The sequence below is a fragment of the Ylistrum balloti genome, unplaced genomic scaffold, assembly GCF_031769215.1.
Source record: "Ylistrum balloti isolate Yb309-2 unplaced genomic scaffold, AGI_CSIRO_Ybal_v1 Utg369618, whole genome shotgun sequence".
Taxonomy (NCBI): Eukaryota; Metazoa; Mollusca; class Bivalvia; order Pectinida; family Pectinidae; genus Ylistrum; species Ylistrum balloti.
The window spans coordinates 295,125-317,900 of NW_026781890.1; the positions used below are offsets into that span (position 1 = coordinate 295,125).

General features: G+C 34.0%; 1 protein-coding gene across 1 annotated transcript; it reads left to right on the top strand.

Moving 5' to 3' along the window:
• The first annotated feature begins 143 nt into the window (after positions 1–143).
• Positions 144–20,803, top strand: LOC132549030 (mediator of DNA damage checkpoint protein 1-like). Its single transcript, XM_060212942.1, is given in 20 exon segments — positions 144–229; positions 789–800; positions 3,078–3,191; positions 3,639–3,741; positions 3,933–3,975; positions 4,359–4,489; positions 4,915–5,010; positions 5,214–5,272; positions 6,067–6,133; positions 7,656–7,881; positions 8,440–8,751; positions 9,241–9,365; positions 13,225–13,340; positions 14,711–15,175; positions 15,644–15,855; positions 16,046–16,331; positions 16,886–17,220; positions 18,055–18,180; positions 20,057–20,180; positions 20,728–20,803. Coding segments are annotated over 20 exon segments (3,114 nt in total).
• Positions 20,804–22,776: the final 1,973 nt, after the last annotated feature.

Below are 22,776 nucleotides of genomic sequence, written 5' to 3' on the forward strand. Positions count from 1 at the left end.
TGTTAATGTTTGATACCATAAAACGCTATAGTCTAACTAATGAAAACCCTTGACTTCTACATAGTTATGTTTATATCTCACCCTAAATCTTTCCTTTCATTTTTGACAGGATCCAAGAATTTAGTCCCCCAGTATCGGTACAGATGAGATTAGACCAGCCTAGCACGATGTCAGGATTCAACACAAATACAAATAAAAAGGAAGATGTCTCCACCAAACTTAAAGCCATGTAAGTTTTCTATATTATATCAGCAGCTAGTCCCGTAGTTCTTTTTTTTTTTTTTTCAAATTGAGCAGACTGCTGTAGCTCAGCCAGAATAGCGTTAGACTTTGCAAGCTCCTGGGAAGATCCAAGGTATGTCACTAGTTCATTGATCCTTGCTCTGGATGGTTTGTGCTTCTTAAGAAGCTGAGAAACAGACTTCCCTGTATTGTAATAGTTGTGTCCTGAAACTTGACAGTTTACTCCTTTGGATGGCATGCAGTGGACCACCATATGTAGCTTCTACAAGGAGACTGTCCAAAAGTAACAGATAGTAAACTTAGCAAAGAAATCAATAAATTCAGCTGTTAATGATATGGTAACTTGGTAAGTATAGTGATCTGATTACGATCTTCTGTGGTGATATTTTGCGAGCCTGATAGGAAACATTTTTTATAATAAAAGGAACAAGAAATAGAAATGTGTTATAATCATGTTTATAATCTTCATATAAATAACATCACCTACAGAAACTTGAATTGTTTTTTATGTAAATGTTCCATTTATTTTTTCATTGTTCTCTTAGGTCTTATTATACGTAAGTAACTGAGAACCACTTCCAGAAATCTCTTACTATGAGCCTCTCTGTCTCTGCATGCATGCACACAAACTGGAGTAAAGATTGATGTGTTCATTTATCAATATATTTCATAAACTTTAAAATCATTAGAATGAAATTTAAAGCAATCTTTGACAGAATGCAACAGTGTATTAATTAATTCAGTGTTTGATGAAATAAAATGTCATAAATTTAGAGGGAAAATATGTTGTTGCAATATTATAACGATGGCATCAACATTTTTCTATATTATATCTACCAGAGTACAACCCAGTTTTAGTTTTATTTTTCCCATATTTGGAAAACATGTAATCTGTAATGAATTCCATTGACCTCCATCAAAATTAAATGATGAAGGAGCTTACATAAAAAAAATTCATGAGGAATTTTTGTTTTAATATATGATTGCGCATTCATCTGAATATGAACCTCTCCCTTCATTATCAAAGTTTACTTACTCTATTTACATATTACACATATCCAAACATACAGCATGTTTGTCACATCAATAGGTCACCTTGCATTGATCTAGCTCTTTGCAATCTACACCCAGCTTTCCACTTAATTATACATCACCATACAGGACAAGAAAACACAGATTCTGTTTTCTATTCTTATACCTATGTGGAAACAGCATTTTCTGTGAATTCTGGAATTGAAGAATTCTAAAGATGTTATTTTTTCATCATCTCCTTTTCACACTTTGTGTATATCATGTATATTTCGTCAATCTCATTTACAAAGTTGTAATTGTGACAGATGTTCATGTGTTTAAATATTGTGAAATAAAAACCCTGCAATTGTATGTTTGTGATTTCATGTTTGAAACACCAAGCATAGTTGTCCTGGTTCTGCAATTTGATTACCTATGAGATGAAAATTGTTGGTCATCGTGAGTAGTCTCATGTTTGTGGTATAAAGTATATATATTCATGTCTTTATCAATTCTGTGTTTTGTGATTATTTTCTTATCATTTACCACTAGATATTAAATCAATTCCAGCAAATTATTTTCAATCTGTAAAAGACCATCACCACATTCACTTTTCAAATGCTTTTTAAAATCACACTACTTCTCTGTTTATCAGCTATGATGACATGATGGTCAAGACAATAATTATATTGTCTTTTGTCCAATAGGTTACCTACATTGTCCATTTATCATCTGTACAATACTACAATATATAAATGATTTTCATGTCCATCATCTATGAAATATCGGCTACAGGCCTTAGTCCTTCATAATGCATAAACAAATGTCCTTTATCCTGAAAATACTCACAGGAATAACAAAATGTCTGCCAGATTGCTAAGATACTTGAATTTTCATTTATCAGTTATTCCTGTTTGCCAATATCTTTCAATTTAGAATTGTAATTGTGGGGAAATGACCATTAGTTGGTCAGTCATCATTTTGACAACTAGGTGAAAAGAATTAACTTATGATGGATTAATTCTGTCAATTTTGTTTTAGAACTGTACTGAGAACTTCAACAACTTTCACATAAATTGAAAACAAAAAATCCAAACAAACAAATAAAACAGAAGTAAGATAATTTGGTATATGGAAAATTACATTATAATCTCAATAGACCAAATGTCAATTATTCCCTCACTTAATGGAACAGACTTCCTGAGGAACAGAAACACAAACATATCTCATGATTTTGTATGGTTGACATAACTGTTAATCTAGCAAATGAAAAGAGAAGAAAGTTAATACAAAAGATCAAACTTTCAAAAAGCTAAACAAAGATCTTATGACCATGATTACGGAAATCCCGATGTAAAATCCTTGTTTAGTATCAAGTGTGTGATTTAATTGTTTTTTCATTAGGTCAAACTTAAGATACTTCAAAATATATGATACAGGCTTTGAAAATTATACATGTTTTTGAGATAATGAATTGTTTACTTGCTTTAAGTATTTGAAAATATTTTCTGTTCTGATTTACATACATATATATAGAATTGTGAAGACAAAGTTAATTATCTCTAATGATTTCAAGCCATGTATCAGCTATCTTCAGGCGATATCATGTAATCTAAATGGTCTGTGTAAATACATATAGTGATGTTTATTGAAATATGCAATTTAGTTATCAATATGTGTAAAGGAAGTGAAGTTTGAACGGATATGTAGACATTTTACCATGATTTACTGGTATGTATATATTTTTACCTGTAAGTAAAAAGCTGACGACGTTTGAAGTTGTAATAATTGGTATAGCAATTAGACACTTTTTTTATTTCTAGTAATATTCGGAAAGCTAAAGGAGAAACCAAACAACTGGAAACAGAAAGTAAGAAAATGGAGGAGCGACTGAAAGAGTTAAGGATGGCCATGAACAGAGAGAAGGAGGAGAGGGAGTAAGTCAATAGATTATACTGTGTCAGTTATCTCCCTTTGTCTCTATCGTGTACATTCCAGTAACGAGCACTAAATGTCTGTGTCATCTCCACTTGTCCTCATCATCTGCAATCCTATGGAGAGCACTGACTTATCTATCTCTTCATAAACCTGTAGAGAGCACTGAGTGTGTTGTGTCAGTAATCTCCCCTTGTTTTCATATAGCGAGTGCTGACTATGTCATTTATATCCCCTTTTCTTCATGGTTTGCTAAAAAATACAATTGTGCCTGTAAATTAAACCATAAAAAACCTATATTACTCTAACTTGTTATTATTAATTTATTTGATAAGGAGGTTTTGATTCTTTTTGCTAATTAGATTAGATAAATATTTAACCAAGATTTTTTTTTTTTTGCGATTTGAATTTAATCCTCATAAATCTTGTTTGAAATTTTTTCTGTACAGGAGACAGGGTGGAGGTTATTGGAGTCGTGGTCAGACTGGACATCTCAACAGCTATGCTACTGATGTACTCAATACAAAGCCTGCAAAGGTCCCTGCTGCCAAGGTAACACAAATGCTATAAAGACCCATTATTTACAAGCACTCCCACTAATTTTATATAGACTTGCTAAACCATATAAATTGAGTGTTGATTATGAAGAGACAGTAGAACAAGTAAATTGATCTTCTATCCTTGTATAAAGTTTTCTATGATAAACATATCAGTAAGCAAGCCTATTTTTATCATTCTTACAGGATGGCAAGAGGAAAGTTAAAGTGCTGAAAGATACCACTTTAGGTAAGTTAATAGTTTGGTAACAGAATGGTCCTATGACAAATGTGTTTATGATCATAGAAAGAGTACCTGAAAACCAACTTTTTTTATGATCAGCTATGGGCCATCAGATTCTCCTGTGGTAAACAGGAAGAAAATCACAGACCTTTCAACTAGGATTCATTTCTTTGATCTGATGTGAAAATGTTTGGTGTCACTTATACTCAACCACATGGGTTTTTTCTACAGGTATCCTGATTTCTCCTCATGTGCTAAGATTTACATTGTCATCCGAGCTGACAGGATCGATTGTTATCACCTCTCCTACAATTGTTGTAAACTAGATAAAGTTTATACATTTCATATTTCAAAGCTACATGTCACAAAATGAATTATTTCGTTTCCAGATGTACCAGACAGACCTAAGCATCCAGGTACTATGGGATACATAGCTAAACAGGACGCATCACTTACCCCCAGAAGTAGGAACATCAAAGGACCTAAGTGTGGGCAGTGTGAAGAGAAGAGGGCTGCAGTGGTCAGTACATGGTCAAAAAACCCAAATAACCTGTTCTTGTCATGAATTCTGATGTAAATTATACAGTATTACAGACAGTATGTAGTTAATGATTTAATCTCATTAATAATAGTTTTGTAGTCATTTGATTACCTGTCATGTTTATCCTCAGAAATTTAAATCAGAGATATATTTCGACAGCATTATTAGACAGAATTTAGTCAATTAGTTGAATATGTACCATATAAGTGTCATGTATTAAACTGAGATCATAGTGGTTTTTAATAGACTTTGATTCAGCCATCTGATATCACATTCATTTTAACAGGCTGTTTTTGTTACACGATTAATTGTGACTGAGTTCAAATCTAACTTTTTTCAGTAATATATGTGATTAATTTGATTGATAGCTTAACAGAATGGTCTGGGTTTTTTTTGTAAAACAGTCTTGTGTTCAGTGTTCGGAACACTACTGTGCCAGCTGCTTTGCCGCCTTTCACCTGAGGGGTGCTCTGAAGAAACATAGATCTGTCCCACTCTCGGTATGTTTATTGTTAATATTACACTGAATTGTCTCCCTCTCTCAGTATGTTTGTTGTTAATATTACACTGATCTATTCCTCTCTGAGTATACTTGTTTTCAATGGTACACAAATCAAAATTTAATCTTTTTTGCACAGAATTATATTACTGGGCTAATGAAAGAAAAAGGGAGGTAATAATCATATTATGATTTAATCCCCAGGCATCTGGACCGCGTGTTTGTATGTCACCTCGACCACCACAGCCAAGCAATGGAGATAGGTAGGTATTATTTCTGATGAGCCATCTGATTATTTCATTTAGTTCAGCTGATATTATATGAAATTATATATATTATATACTCACTACACTTGTTAAATCATCGGATCTGAAATAAAATTTAAAGATTTGTTTTTGGTTTTTTATAAAATGAAAAATTTTCCCACAAATTTGACAAACTAAGTGAGATAGTAAAATGTCTATATTCATACAAAACATACTGTGTAATATTTATCATCCTGCATGTTAACATGTCACATCACACACACAATCAGATGTTTAGTTTGAAAGAGGTTAACCTCTGATCAGAATTACAAACAGAAAATTAAAAAAATACACATGTTAAATAAAATACAGACTTCTTTCTTTCAATGCTGTAGAAGTGACTTGAAGCTAAGAGAGGTCAAACAAATATTTTCACAAAACATACTCAAATTTTGTTTGTCATATTCATTTTTTTTCATTCAAAGTAATATTTTGAATTATGTGAAAGGTCTCTGTTTACTTGAAAGAAATATCAGAGAATACCCTAAATTCTCGAAAACAAGCTTATCTCAAAAATAAGCTTATCCTGTAGATAAGCCTGAAGTCTCTTACATAAGTAAACCACTATTTGTTTATTATAATCAGAGAAAGTAACTCACATATCATTTTCGAGTTTTTAGGGCATTATCTTTTAAATGTGTTTGAATGTGTTTGATACTCTGACAATCAGAGAAAGGTAAAAAGGTAAAAAGGTGTAGACACAGGTATGCTGTTACATGGCTGTTTATCCTTACTGTTTATATCTTTTCCAGGAGTATAGATTTCCATGCCCCACCCCCGGCTGAGGGAGCTGAGGACCCTTACCTCGCAAAGATTCGGGTAATTAAAACATCTTCACTAGATAGTTAAAGTATATCAACACTTTCTTTATGACAATACAATGCAACAAATAAAGATCGAGTGAAGAACCCATTCTTGTGTCCAGTCAAACAAACTTGACAATCAGGCCGCTGTTGCTCAGTTAATAGCAGTTACTAGTGGTTAGTAGAAAATGGAAATTGCTGCCACTGAACAAAAAGTGTTCAATGAAAAACCGATACTCCAAATTAATCTATCAGACCTATCTGAACAAACTTACAACTGTAGAATAAAAAAAGTGTTACCAATTTTGTTTCATTCATTTTTGAAAATATTCACTAATCACTGCTTAGCTGTAATCAGCCTTTGAAAAGCTTGCTGCAGATTATACCTTAAATATTAATTCTTCAATCTGAAACCAAATTGTTTACTTGATTTACGTATACTAAAAGACACTTAAAAAGGTTAAGATGACTTACAAAGGTATGATTACATTATATATTGTATCAGAAAAAGACACTTACAAAGGTATGATGACATTATATATTGTATCAGAAAAAGACACTTAAAAAGGTAAGATGACATTATATATTGTATCAGAAAAAGACACTTAAAAAGGTAAAGATAACATTATATATTGTATCAGAAAAAGACACTTAAAAAGGTATGATGACATTATATATTGTATCAGAAAAAGACACTTAAAAAGGTAAGATGACATTATATATTGTATCAGAAAAAGACACTTAAAAAGATATGATGACATTATATATTGTATCAGAAAAAGACACTTAAAAAGGTAAGATGACATTATATATTGTATCAGAAAAAGACACTTAAAAAGGTATGATGACATTATATATTGTATCAGAAAAAGACACTTACAAAGGTATGATGACATTATATATTGTATCAGAAAAAGACACTTAAAAAGGTAAGATGACATTATATATTGTATCAGAAAAAGACACTTAAAAAGATATGATGACATTATATATTGTATCAGAAAAAGACACTTAAAAAGGTATGATGACATTATATATTGTATCAGAAAAAGACACTTACAAAGGTATGATGACATTATATATTGTATCAGAAAAAGACACTTACAAAGGTATGATGACATTATATATTGTATCAGAAAAAGACACTTAAAAAGGTATGATGACATTATATATTGTATCAGAAAAAGACACTTACAAAGGTATGATGACATTATATATTGTATCAGAAAAAGACACTTAAAAAGGTAAGATGACATTATATATTGTATCAGAAAAAGACACTTAAAAAGGTAAGATGACATTATATATTGTATCAGAAAAAGACACTTAAAAAGATATGATGACATTATATATTGTATCAGAAAAAGACACTTAAAAAGATATGATGACATTATATATTATATCAGACGTCATGTTCTGGTGCATGTTTACCTTATGATTCTATAGTATAATTTGTAAATACAGGACATTTCATGTTACTCTATTTGTTTGCTTTTGCTTTTTTGAGATTTTCTGAAGGTTGCTCTCTCATTCTTCAGGCTCAGAGGGACCGTAACAGCCCTGAAGGAGCCAGTGGATCGTTTGACCAGAATGGTCTGATGGAAGGGGAGTATAATGAGGCAGAGAGTGCAGCATCATTCCAGCAGGCATTGTTAGCCTGGAGAAATGGTAACAATAGTGATGTTCCAACAACCCCTCCCAAACCTGTGTCTCAGAAACGGATCAGTCCCAGAAAGGTTGCTTACTCTCCTGTCAAAACTCCAAGTAAGACAACATCATAATTGATTTGTTTTGTCATTGTTTCTTAATCTGTTGGTACATGTAAGTCTAAGAGCATCAAATCTTGTGAAAGCCATCAAAACCAAAGCATGGTGATTCAAATATCTCGACAGAATCTCCTATGGGACCAATTTCCATCTTGATCAAGTTAATAAAGATGAATCATAGATATGAGATATGTAGAGAATATAAAATATATCTCATTCAATTTTTGGAAAAAAGACATGATAATTTTCTGAAACCTGTTGTGTTGAATTGTATCCTTGAATACAGTATATTATATCAGTTTCAATAAGATTTCTTTATCACCTTTGTTTTTATTTTTTCCCACTAATCCTTGCAAATGATATACCGATGATACCTAGACATGAGGTAGAAATGTTTTACACTAGATAGAAATATTTCATCTGATCATTATCTGTAACAATTCAGTTAGGTTTTAGTATAAATAAGTTTGAAGGAAAACAAGATATTTGTGATTCAACTTGTGTACACAATGTTAAGTGACTTAGGAGTATATGTTATGTCTTTTCCTCCATGCAGCTGTACAGGTGGAGTTTGGAACATCAACAATACAAGAAAAAGAAAACATAGAAATAAAGTTTACGTCCAACATGTCTTACGCTGATCGACTTTTACTGAAGAAGCACAGGAGGACAGAGGTGGGTAAGATGGCCACCCCCAGACTTGGGGACTGGGAAGGACAGGATGAGCCTGACCCAAGATCTAGGTCTATTACTCCCTACCAAGAACGCAGGACCAGAGATCGGCATCAGACACCACGTCAGGACCCCTGGTTAGCTGGACCATCTACACCTCGTGTGGAGCCATTATTCTCCTCCAGGGAAGAAGAGTGTAAGACCTTAAACAGATATTGTTTTATGTTTTCAGGTTCTCTAGCATTTAAATGTAGCTACGCACTTGCAATTAAACTGCTGTTTAACATAAGACTCATTTGCACATTTAAGTTAATGAGGATGTTATAAGCATATATATATGTGAGTGTGTGTGTGTGTTTATGTGTGTGTGTAAGGGTGTGTGTTTGTTTTGTTTATAATTATATGCCAATCAAAAATATTTTGCTTCGTCAACAGATTATTTTCATAATTGATAGTCTTAATCAACATAATTTATATCAATTTTAATAAAAGAATGTATTTCTCTTTGGCATGGGGCAGTTGTATAGTGATATAAATTTTACAGGAGTCTACAGTTCTATTTGGTGTAAAAGCAGCCAATGAAATGTGATCTAACAACTTAGCTGTGCTATATAGGTGGTAATATAAATATTCATTAGGTTTATGGTTGAATATGTTTCTTTAAACATTTATATGTTATATATAGTACAACCAGTCAACTTCCAAGCCCTTTATGAAGCAGTGAAGTATTCTGAGACTGGGTCCAATCAACCATCACGAACGGTCAGTGGTGGAATGACCATTGAAGAGATAGACGATGTTGTTAGCCCTGTAAGTATGATGTTTTAAGCTGACCTAAGGTCAGAATGCTGACTTGATCACATCTTGTGGTGACATTATGGTTCAGAACTTTGCAGTTACTATGATACCCTTGTTCTGTATTGATCTAGCCTTGACCTCTAGCATGGGCTATGTAATGGACCTCTTGAAATGTCAATAGTTTATGGTTTCCTGAAACTAAATCTCCTATTTATACACACTGACTTCATTTTAATTAAAAATGAATTATTTAAGATATTTATTCATTTTTAAGGTGCTTTCACAATATCATTATGAATTGAGGTGATATTTCTCTAACTTAATGATACGTCCCTACCTATAAATAAACTTTAAGTTCTATAAATAACATTTATAGGTTAAGAAGAAGAAGTTGTACTTTAAGTTAATAGGCTGTTCTACTCTATGTTAATTTCTATGAGAACTGAGAAAAATCTGTGTTTTGTTTGAATTGTTTGAATAAATTTTAATTGGATTCAATTTTTGGGGGCTTTCAGTTATTGTGTTACAATAAATCTTGTAGATGCCAAGAAGTATGTACTGTAATAGTGTAAGTATTGGGTATTACACATATATATTGGCTAGACTTTAGACGTTGTGTAGATCTGTACATCTGTACATTGATACATTTATATAATTCAGCTCATGTTTTTGTTTATGTCTGTAGAAGCATCATAAGTGACTGCACTGTGCATGTTATGCCTATGTAGTACCTTTGATATATACAGTATTAAACTTTAATTGTGATGTATTAAATTACTCCTTAGATTATCAACTTATATACAAATGATTTAAGGCGTTAACTGGTTATAAAAGATTATCGAATTGTTTACAAATAATGTAAACAGTGAACTGGTTATAACAGATTATCAAGTTATCTACAAATAATGTTAACTGTTAACTGGTTATAAAAGATTATTAAGTTATCTACAAATAATGTTAACTGTTAACTGGTTATAAAAGATTATCAAGTTATCTACAAATATTGTAAACAGTGAACTGGTTATAACAGATTATCAAGTTATCTACAAATAATGTTAACTGTAAACTGGTTAAAAAAGATTATCAAGTTATCTACAAATAATGTTAACTGTAAACTGGTTATAACAGATTATTAAGTTATCTACAAATAATGTTAACTGTAAACTGGTTATAAAAGATTATCAAATCATTTACAAATATTGTAAACAGTGAACTGGTTATAACAGATTATCAAGTTATCTACAAATATTGTAAACAGTGAACTGGTTATAACAGATTATCAAGTTATCTACAAATAATGTAAACAGTGAACTGGTTATAACAGATTATCAAGTTATCTACAAATAATGTAAACAGTGAACTGGTTATAACAGATTATCAAGTTATCTACAAATAATGTTAACTGTTAACTGGTTATAAAAGATTATCAAGTTATCTACAAATATTGTAAACAGTGAACTGGTTATAACAGATTATCAAGTTATCTACAAATAATGTAAACAGTGAACTGGTTATAACAGATTATCAAGTTATCTACAAATAATGTTAACTGTTAACTGGTTATAAAAGATTATCAAGTTATCTACAAATATTGTAAACAGTGAACTGGTTATAACAGATTATCAAGTTATCTACAAATAATGTTAACTGTAAACTGATTAAAAAAGATTATCAAGTTATCTACAAATAATGTAAACAGTGAACTGGTTATAAAAGATTATCAAGTTATCTACAAATATTGTAAACAGTGAACTGGTTATAACAGATTATCAAGTTATCTACAAATAATGTTAACTGTAAACTGGTTATAACAGATTATCAAGTTATCTACAAATAATGTTAACTGTAAACTGGTTATAAAAGATTATCAAATCATTTACAAATATTGTAAACAGTGAACTGGTTATAACAGATTATCAAGTTATCTACAAATAATGTTAACTGTAAACTGGTTATAAAAGATTATCAGATCATTTACAAATAATGTTAACTGTAAACTGGTTATAACAGATTATCAAGTTATCTACAAATAATGTTAACTGTAAACTGGTTATAACAGATTATCAAGTTATCTACAAATATTGTAAACCGTGAACTGGTTATAACAGATTATCAACTTATATACAAATGATTTAAGCCGTAAACTGGTTATAAAAGATTATCAAATCATTTACAAATATTGTAAACAGTGAACTGGTTATAACAGATTATAAAGTTATCTACAAATAATGTTAACTGTAAACTGGTTATAAAAGATTATCAAATCATTTACAAATAATGTAAACAGTGAACTGGTTATAAGATCAGTCTTTATCTGTTAATAAGGATATGTTAGGCACAATACATTAAGGGGTTACCTGTATGTACTATCACATTAATGTGTAAATTATCTCCCTTAAAATATAATTCAACAACATGTTTAATTATAATTAGCATTACTGTAACATTTGCTTCTGTAAGAAGACATAAGATCTAGTAAACAAAATAACTCTTTAAAACCTTTGATACATTTGATTTGTAAGAACAATGTGTAGATGAGACATGAACTACTTGGCTGTTCACTTGATATGTACAAGGATCACTTCCCTTCATCAGTCCATACCAGTGACAAAACAGGCACTCAATCTTTAAAACAACCATATTATTAACCTTCTCTGAACCCATTTTTGGATAAACAATGCTTAGAATTCAGAAAAATAAAAGCCTCTCCCATTAGCATAAAAAAAATGTCTGATGTTTAATGTCTGTAATAAGTGTAATGGTTTTTTTTACTTCAGGACAGTATGTTAGAGAATGACATATGCCACACAGTAAGTGTCTGTGTTGACTTTAACGCCAGGGACACAACACATACTTGTGTGATTATCACTTATGGTGATACACTTTGTTCAATGTTTTCAACTGTAAAACACTGTCATAATCCATGCAATTGATCAATGCATTTTATCATCACTGATTAAATCCCATCATTAAGTAAAATTGAATCAGCCATGATGATGTTTAAAATGATAAGCTAATGGTCTTGTCACAAATTGTAATTATCATTTATCAATTAATGTTGAACTGATTCAAAGTACCAGTCACAGTTCCCTCTTTATGCACTCAAGTCTGTTTCCTTATTGTCACTTATGAGTTTTATTTCTCACCATAAGAATTTACTCACTATTCAACACCAATCCTTTAATTAAATATTTAACTGTTTTATTGTAAGATTGAAACAATATACGGTATAATCAACTACATAATATGGTACTATAGTTGTATTGTATAGAATTGTTTTTATTGATCATTTGACAATTAATTCTGATGATAAAAAAAAGCAGATTTTGCAGAAGTCGGGTGATCTGCTGCCTTAATACTTAATGTTCTGTAAATGATATCTCTGGACATACATAGTGTGGTAAGAACTCTCTGCTGTGTCAAAATTGAATAATTTAATAAAATCTCACTGATGTATTGATGAAGTTTTCCCTCAATTTGCTAATGATATGGTATAAAGTTTAGTGTTATATTCTTGAATTTTCTACTAAATGATTGATGTGTGTATTGTTCTATAGGATAAAGATATTTAGACAATTTTAGTGTAATCTATATCCTGTATGTTGTTCTAATGCATTAATTATTAGGGAAAGCATTTAGTTAGATTCTACAATAGCTGTACCTGTACCATGACAAATTTGATTGGTGTCTCGCTTGTAATGCAGTGTCCCTGGTTCATTTAAGTAACCTAATAATGCGGATAAAATGAGTCAAATTCAAGGTGAAAAACATTTCCCATTCCAGTTTCAGGAGAAATGCTGACTGAAGTTGTATATTAGTGGTGTATATTGTAATCACTGAATCATTAACTATGACAGAATGAGACGCAGAGCCATTCAGTTCATGTGTTGTGTGAAATTTTCAGGCTCTGAAGAAAGTTGAGGAGACATCAGCATGTCTGGTTGAGGAGCTGGATGATCCAGAAGACTGGAGTCTTAATCAAAATGGGTAGGTATAGACACTCTATAGTAATGTGATACTATTTCTGGTTTAATATACAAACCAGTGGCCTCCCACTACTTGAGGTACTGATTGGACTATTATAGAGAAACCCTGCAGGACTCATTCTGCTGAATAGTTGCAACAATTGACTTTTTTTTCTAATATTTCTATATAATTTTTCCTTTCCTTTCCTGGCTAACGATACCTATTGAGCAGTTATGTTGTAGGAGTTGTGCCTGCTGTCCCCATGATATCATAAGATTGGTTTTCTTTTCTTTTGGTCTTTGTGTTCATCAGCATCAAATGCCACACTGATGAAGGACAAATAAGCTGTATGATGCAGTTTAATTCATTTTTAGCCTGACTGTTTCTCACTCTAAGTTATAAAAAGATGCTATGCACTTGAGTGTCTTTTGTACAATTCACCCAAGTGATTTCTAATTTAGAAAGTGTATGAATTCTGTCTCCTGTTTAAGGAAGGGTGCAAATTCTCTCCCCTGATTGATGAAGGGTATGAATTCTGTCCTGGCATGGAGAAAGGGTATGAATTCTGTCCTTGCATGGAGAAAGGGTATGAATTCTGTCCTCGCATGGAGAAGGGTATGAATTCTGTCTCCTGATTAAGAAAGGATATAAATTCTCTCCCCTGATTGAGGAAAGATATGAATTCTGTCCTCTGACCGAGCTAGAGTACTAGATCAAATTCTGGAAATTTGTTAGTCTATTATCATTATGCTGTGACTCAGTGGAGTAACATACTGCTGTGTCCATGTTATGACACTTTAGAATTACAACACCTTTGATTGGCTCCATGATCTTTTTAGGCTATATAAAACCTTCAATAACTACATGTAATATTTAGCAAGAAATATTGTTAGCTGTTAACCAGAAAGGATACAAATTGTACATGATAAAATTGGCACTATAATGCTGCTCTCTCCTTCATGTCTTCTTCAGTCACAGTCACAATATCTCTTAAGATTAATGGTCATGATGTCATATGTCTAGATTTAGGGATGTATGGTTGTTTGATTTCCCTCTATCTTTGGTGACCAAGAATACAGCAAAACTAGATCCTTGTGAATATTATCAACCATACAGTAAATGAAAGTGTTTCTTTGGCAGACTCAGTTGAAATTATTTCCAGATGTCTCTGGCTGTTACAAGGATGTGAAACTCACAACATCCAGCCAATAAGCTTAAATAGATTTTTGTGTCATTAAGAGCTAGAAACATGCGAGGATAATATCATTTGTTATGAGTGGAAATGGAAATTTGTTGGAAGGAGTTTATTGTTTATATTTAAGACGATATGAAACAAAATGATGTAAGTGATTAGTTTTCTTACCTTAGTTACTGTTTTTTTTTTACTCTAGGTCATCCTCTAACTATCATCAAAATATGGTTTTTGACACCAACACACCCAAGTCTCGTAAATCCCTCAGAACGCCAAAGACACCTGGCCGTAAAACCAAGACAAACCTTCAGACTGATACTGATATGGTTACTCAAGATCCTGAGGACTACACCAGAGTTCAGCCACCTTTGCAAACAGAACCAAATCTTGCCAGGTCTACGCACCACAAAACTAAAAAAAGTTATGTGGAATATTCATCTTCTGACACATCAACACATCCTCTTACCATGCCTGACACAGCAACAAGGAAACCGCCAACATCTTCAGCTAAGTCACGCCCTCAATCAAGTGCGAAATCCCGACCTCAATCATCTGCTAAGTCACGACCACAATCATCAGCTCGGACCAAGAGTCGTCAAAATAGCTACACACAGTCACGCCCTGGTTCGAGGGCCAAAAGTCGTACAAACTCACGTATGGAAGGGTATGTGTCATCTAATTAATCGTTAACGAATCATGACAATTTATCAGATCTGAATCTTCCGAAAGTTTCATGTATTGCTTTCCTTACTTTGATATAGGACATGTATTATTCAATGAATTTTTCCTGATGGCAGAAATATTGAATACTCTAATCCTAGTTTCTTACATGTGAGATTTACTATTGCAAATTTTGTGTTAGAAGCAATTTGAATTTTTACGATGGAAGTAATAATGATGATAATAGTTATCTGTCATATAGTCTGCCTTGTAGTAAGGTAGTACTGCTAACTTGTTATGTTGAAGAAATAAGAATGTCAGTTTTCATAATGTTAACAGTTATAGATTTTGAAAACATTTGTCTTGTTATAACAAATGAAGTGTAACTTTTCTCAGGAGTGATAGATATGTTTAATTTTATGGAATTTGAAGTGTATGACATGTCCATTAATACATTTGTATCTGTCTTTAGAGATGGTGTCCTTACTAAGGGACCCAGTCAGGGGTTGCTGCAGGTCGCCATGATGAACCAAAATGACATTTTAGGGGACAGACAGAAAAGCTACAGCTCAGCGTTTAATGAATTCTTTATGTTAGGTGTACAACCTGAACAGACGGAGAGAACAATGACACCATCTAAACATAAAGACAGTCGTACCGAAAAGGTCAAGGTCAGCAGCCAGTGTAAGTAACTACAGTCAAGGTCTTTTGATATTGATGCAAAGGTCGGTGTTAAATATGTTAAGATTTACAGCTCTCCTTGGAAGTAAATAATTATGTAAAAATAAAATAAAATAAAATGAAGATTTTATTCCAAATCCAACGATGAATGGTATTTGATATTTAAGGAACTTATGCCATATTTGTGTTAAAGTGTATCAGATGGCCCCTCGCTCCTGGCGACCTGACAGTAGTCTAGCTGATACAGTGGACACAGAGACTGTACAGAAAGACAGTGATGCCATTGAGATGGTTGAAGCCACCACACCTGTTCCCCTTGATATCACCGACCAGCCCAACCCTCTGGACGTTGGAGGCCGCGCCAGTGTTCTATCCTTCATCAACAATGAGATGGATTGTATTACCCAGAGGGCCGAAGCCAACATGGTGTCCCTCCTTACGAAGGAGCTCTCTTTTGATGATGAGACAGAATTACAGTTGTAAGTGTATATTTATTATGATAGATAAATATGATGTTTGATTATCAGTGATGTCATGAGCCACTTGTTTGCCAAAAGAGATAATCAGGTTGCTTTCCTTCCAACGAGACTGGTTTTTTTTATTGTGAGTGAGCTGTTCAGGACCATCTCCCAAAGTTTCACCTATCTACTACAAACATATATATTTCAATACTTTATTGTTTTTTTCAGTTCTGTACTTTGTATATATCACACATTTAGCAAAGTTTTGTGAGGAAAAGCTATGCTCACCCTATATAACCTAATATTTGTTATCAAGGTGCTTTCTTTTTTCAGTCAGTATTTGACTTAGTATGCTGACTTTCACAGATTGTTTTTTTAATCCAATATTGATGCTATGGAGATTTATTGTGAAAGAAAGATGATTTTTTTTAACACAAAATGAAGAATGTTGAATGGCTTGCTCCTCTTCCATCATAGCTGGAGCTATAACATACAAATTTTACAGACAATATCCAGTACATTTATGTTACTGGTTACTACCATTATATCTACCATTTTATTGGTTCGCACAGTGGAAAAGATGAAGAAGAAGAACTAGATGACTTCCCAGATCTGCCACCCACACCCAGCAATCTGAAAGTAACCACACCCCGTCCTAGTAGTAGTGTAAGATCACGCCCAGACAGTGGTACGCCCCGTCCCAGCAGCTCTCGCGCAGTCAGTCACAGGGATACACATATTAGCAGACCAGACAGTAGATACTCAGTGAGGTCGTCAACAGTCACCCCTCGACCAGAGGATATCACCCCTCGACCAATCAGTGTCACTAGAAGGATTGCCAGCACAACTCCTCGCCCCAGTAGTCGATCAAGGTCCCAAGCTGATGGTCGGGAATCACGAGCTATAGGTAAGTACTGTTGGGCATTGGGTCAGAAATTATAGGGTTTTCTAGCTAGGTCACAGATCCAAAGGGATCAAGGCCATGTATACACAATAACTTTCTGCATGATTTTTAGATCTTGAGTGCTTTTTGTGAGCTATTAGGCAGACAGGCTATCTGTGTCTTGTTTTACATGTTAAAGTGCATGTTTCTTAGTTTGGAGCTAAATCATCTTTCAGTTTTTAGTAGAAAACAACATCTCAAAGTCATTTCCTATCTTATTACATTGACGAAGCAGTATGTAGATGTCAATCAGTTTACAGTGAGATGCTCACTGGAACTGCTGGGTATTCAGTTTAACGATATTGTGATACACATATCTACATACACGTATATCATACAATATATCACCTGTGGGTAATCTGGTGATGCAGGCTGTACAAATTTATTTTTGCAAAATACTTATTAATAAGAAGTCTTGAATTTATACACCCCAGGTATTCCCTCAGTGCAGGTAGCATACAGAAATCGCGGTGCACATACTCAGGGTCATAATGCCAACATGGTAGACAGACCTCATGATGTTAGACAAACGGGTGTCAATGCCTTGTGATGTTTAGGGAGACTTCAAGTCCAGGCTAATAAAGTAAAAACAGAAAATTTAATTTTTATGCTGCTGTTGATATATAGGATAAAATCACTTCCCCAAAATGCTGCAAATTGTTGGGTTTATCCAGAGATACCAATGTAACGTTTTGTTGAATGATAATAATTTTTGTATCTATATAAGATAATACTTTTGTGTCTTCTATACAGATCCTATGATACAATATAATCATTTTTATATCCTTTATTTCACAGTTGTAGACGGGGACGACATGAGTAACTATGACCTAGAAGGTCAAAAGGAGACAACCTTCATAGAAGACCAAGAAACTCTTGACAACTTGGAATGGGAGTTGGCATCAGAGACAGGCAGAGTTACAGGTATGGTATACCACAGCATTGGAAATAATAGGTGATTGTTTGGACCCTGTATATCACTGCAATGGATACAGATGTTTGTTTGGACCCTGTATATCACTGCAATAGATACAGATGTTTGTTTGGACCCTGTATATCACTGCAATGGATACAGATGTTTGTTTGGACCCTGTATATCACTGCAATAGATACAGAAGTTTTCTTGGACCCTGTATATCACTGCAATGGATACAGATGTTTGTTTGGACCCTGTATATCACTGCAATGGATACAGATGTTTGTTTGGACCCTGTATATCACTGCAATAGATACAGATGTTTGTTTGGACCCTGTATATCACTGCAATGGATACAGATGTTTGTTTGGACCATGTATATCACTGCAATGGATACAGATGTTTGTTTGGACCCTGTATATCACTGCAATGGATACAGATGTTTGTTTGGACCCTGTATATCACTGCAATGGATACAGATGTTTGTTTGGACCCTGTATATCACTGCAATAGATACAGATGTTTGTTTGGACCCTGTATATCACTGCAATGGATACAGATGTTTGTTTGGACCCTGTATATCACTGCAATGGATACAGATGTTTGTTTGGACCCTGTATATCACTGCAATGGATACAGATGTTTGTTTGGACCCTGTATATCACTGCAATGGATACAGATGTTTGTTTGGACCCTGTATATCACTGCAATGGATACAGATGTTTGTTTGGACCCTGTATATCACTGCAATGGATACAGATGTTTGTTTGGACCCTGTATATCACTGCAATAGATACAGATGTTTGTTTGGACCCTGTATATCACTGCAATGGATACAGATGTTTGTTTGGACCCTGTATATCACTGCAATAGATACAGAAGTTTTCTTGGACCCTGTATATCACTGCAATGGATACAGATGTTTGTTTGGACCCTGTATATCACTGCAATTGATACAGATGTTTGTTTGGACCCTGTATATCACTGCAATGGATACAGATGTTTGTTTGGACCCTGTATATCACTGCAATTGATACAGAAGTTTGCTTTGACCCTGTATTTCACTGCAATGGATACAGATGTTTGTTTGGACCCTGTATATCACTGCAATGGATACAGATGTTTGCTTCAACCCTGTATATCAAAGTGATGAATATCTGATATGGCTATCTAATGTCAGTGAAGATATCTTGTCAGGATCCTAACACAGATATCCAAATGTCAATAAAGATATCTTGTCAGGATCCTTACACAGATATCCAAATGTCAATAAAGATATCTTGTCAGGATCCTAACATAGATATCTAAATGTCAATAAAGATATCTTGTCAGGATCCTAACACAGATATCCAAATGTCAATAAAGATATCTTGTCAGGATCCTAACACACATATCCAAATGTCAATAAAGATATCTTGTCAGGATCCTAACACAGATATCTAATGTCAGTAAAGATATCTTTTCAGGATCCTAATACAGATATCCAAATGTCAATTCAGATATCTTTTCAGGATCCTAACACAGATATCCAAATGTCAGTAAAGATATCTTGTCTGATTCCTAAGTTTCCACTATCCCTCAATCGCCCTGCATACCGGGTGGTATCCGGACAAGGGATAAATTGAACGTACCAAACCTCCTTTATAGTAACGGCATTGGCTCTACCCTTGGATCTATGTTGTCTGATTCCTAATGCAGATATCTAAATGTAATAAAGATATCTTGTCTGATTCCTTATACAGATATCTAAATGTCAGTAAAGAACATTGTATAATCCTAAGGAATAACATGTATTGTTTTCAATATAACTAAGGTATGATGCCACTTATAAGGGAACACTTGTTTGAGAATTAGTTTTACCCAATACTACCTTTGTTTCTCCAGCTGATGGTAAGCTCTCTCGAATGGAGTTGGAGGATACAGGGAGCAATGAAAGCATGGACAGTGTCCGCTCCTTTAGTCGAATGAGTCAACAGGACCAAGGATATGACATTAACTCCAGACTACGGTAGGTTTAAAGGGTGTGTGATTGTCTCATTCAAAAGCTATGCGCAATGGTTGAAATGTTATGTAAATATTTGGTCAGGGTTCAATGGTTATGTGAATGTCTGATGAGGGCTGAAAAATCATATTTATATGAATATTTGGTTAGGCTGAAAAGTCATGTAAATATTTCATCAAGTTTGAAAGGTCATGTGAAAATCTCATAATGCTTAAAGCTATGTATCGAATAAATCCTATCAGTATCAAAAGTTAAAGAACAAGAGCACAAAAAGTTCAAAGGTAATACATATTACAAGGATATGTACTCTTTCAGAACCTTCCCCAACCTTTTTACTTTATTTGAAAAAAAAGTATTGTCAAATTATGTGCAAAGAAGTTGTATTTCTAAATCGATGAAACAAGCTAAAGTATTGTTAAATTTGTAATGCAGGTTTTTCTTGCTGAAAATCTTGGGTACCAAGTGTTGTCTTACTGAAACACAGGTTCACTTGCTTCTCTTCAGATAAAAATAAACGACATTAGAGTAATATTTGTATCATTAAACTTTCCAGGGAAGATGAACTGACAGATGATGGTGAAGATGAAGATGATTTTGAAGATGAAGAGAATGTAAGGGCTCTCCTCTGAGTTGAAAGATGCAAAAAAGGAGGAAGGACTTCAGAGAATGAAAGTTTGAAATAAACTTCAAAGGAAATCTTGATACCAACTCCGAGGAAATCTTGATACCAACTCCGAGGAAATCTTGATACCAACTCCGAGGAAATCTTGATACCATCTCAGTGGAAATCTTGATACCATCTCAGTGGAAATCTTGATACCAACTCCGAGGAAATCTTGATACCAACTCCGAGAAAATCTTGATACCAACTCAGAGGAAATCTTGATACCAACTCAGTGGAAATCTTGATACCATCTCAGTGGTAATCTTGATACCAACTCAGAGGAAATCTTGATACCATCTCAGTGGAAATCTTGATACCAACTCCGAGAAAATCTTGATACCAACTCAGAGGAAATCTTGATACCAACTCCGAGGAAATCTTGATACCATCTCAGAGGAAATCTTGATACCAACTCAGTGGAAATCTTGATACCAACTCAGAGGAAATCTTGATACCAACTCAGTGGAAATCTTGATACCAACTCAGTGGAAATCTTGATACCATCTCAGTGGAAATCTTGATACCAACTCCGAGGAAATCTTGATACCAACTCCGAGAAAATCTTGATACCAACTCAGAGGAAATCTTGATACCAACTCAGTGGAAATCTTGATACCATCTCAGTGGTAATCTTGATACCAACTCAGAGGAAATCTTGATACCATCTCAGTGGAAATCTTGATACCAACTCCGAGAAAATCTTGATACCAACTCAGAGGAAATCTTGATACCAACTCCGAGGAAATCTTGATACCATCTCAGAGGAAATCTTGATACCAACTCAGTGGAAATCTTGATACCAACTCCGAGGAAATCTTGATACCAACTCAGTGGAAATCTTGATACCAACTCAGTGGAAATCTTGATACCAATTCAGAGGGAATCTTGATACCAACTCAGAGGAAATCTTGATACCATCTCAGTGGAAATCTTGATACTAACTCAGTGGAAATCTTGATACCAACTCCAAGGAAATCTTGATACCAACTCCGAGAAAATCTTGATACCAACTCAGAGGAAATCTTGATACCATCTCAGTGGAAATCTTGATACCATCTCAGTGGAAATCTTGATACCAACTCCGAGAAAATCTTGATACCAACTCAGAGGAAATCTTGATACCAACTCCGAGGAAATCTTGATACCATCTCAGAGGAAATCTTGATACCATCTCAGTGGAAATCTTGATACCAACTCAGTGGAAATCTTGATACCAACTCAGAGGAAATCTTGATACCAACTCAGTGGAAATCTTGATACCAACTCAGAGGGAATCTTGATACCAACTCAGAGGAAATCTTGATACCATCTCAGTGGAAATCTTGATACTAACTCAGTGGAAATCTTGATACCAACTCCGAGAAAATCTTGATACCAACTCCGAGGAAATCTTGATACCATCTCAGTGGAAATCTTGATACCAACTCAGAGGAAATCTTGATACCAACTCAGTGGAAATCTTGATACCAACTCGGAGGAAATCTTGATACCAACTCAGTGGAAATCTTGATACCAACTTCGAGTAAATCTTGATTCCAACTCAGAGGAAATCTTGATACCAACTCAGAGGAAATCTTGATACCAACTCAGTGGAAATCTTGATACCAACTCAGTGGATATCTTGATACCAACTCCGAGAAAATCTTGATACCAACTCAGAGGAAATCTTGATACCAACTCAGAGGAAATCTTGATACCAACTCAGAGGAAATCTTGATACCAACTCAGTGGAAATCTTGATACCAACTCAGTCGAAATCTTGATACCAACTCAGTGGAAATCTTGATACCAACTCCGAGGAAATCTTGATACCAACTCCGAGAAAATCTTGATACCAGCTCCGAGGAAATCTTGATACCATCTCAGTGGAAATCTTGAGAGCAACTCAGAGAAAATCTTGATACCAACTCAGTGGAAATCTTGATACCAACTCAGAGG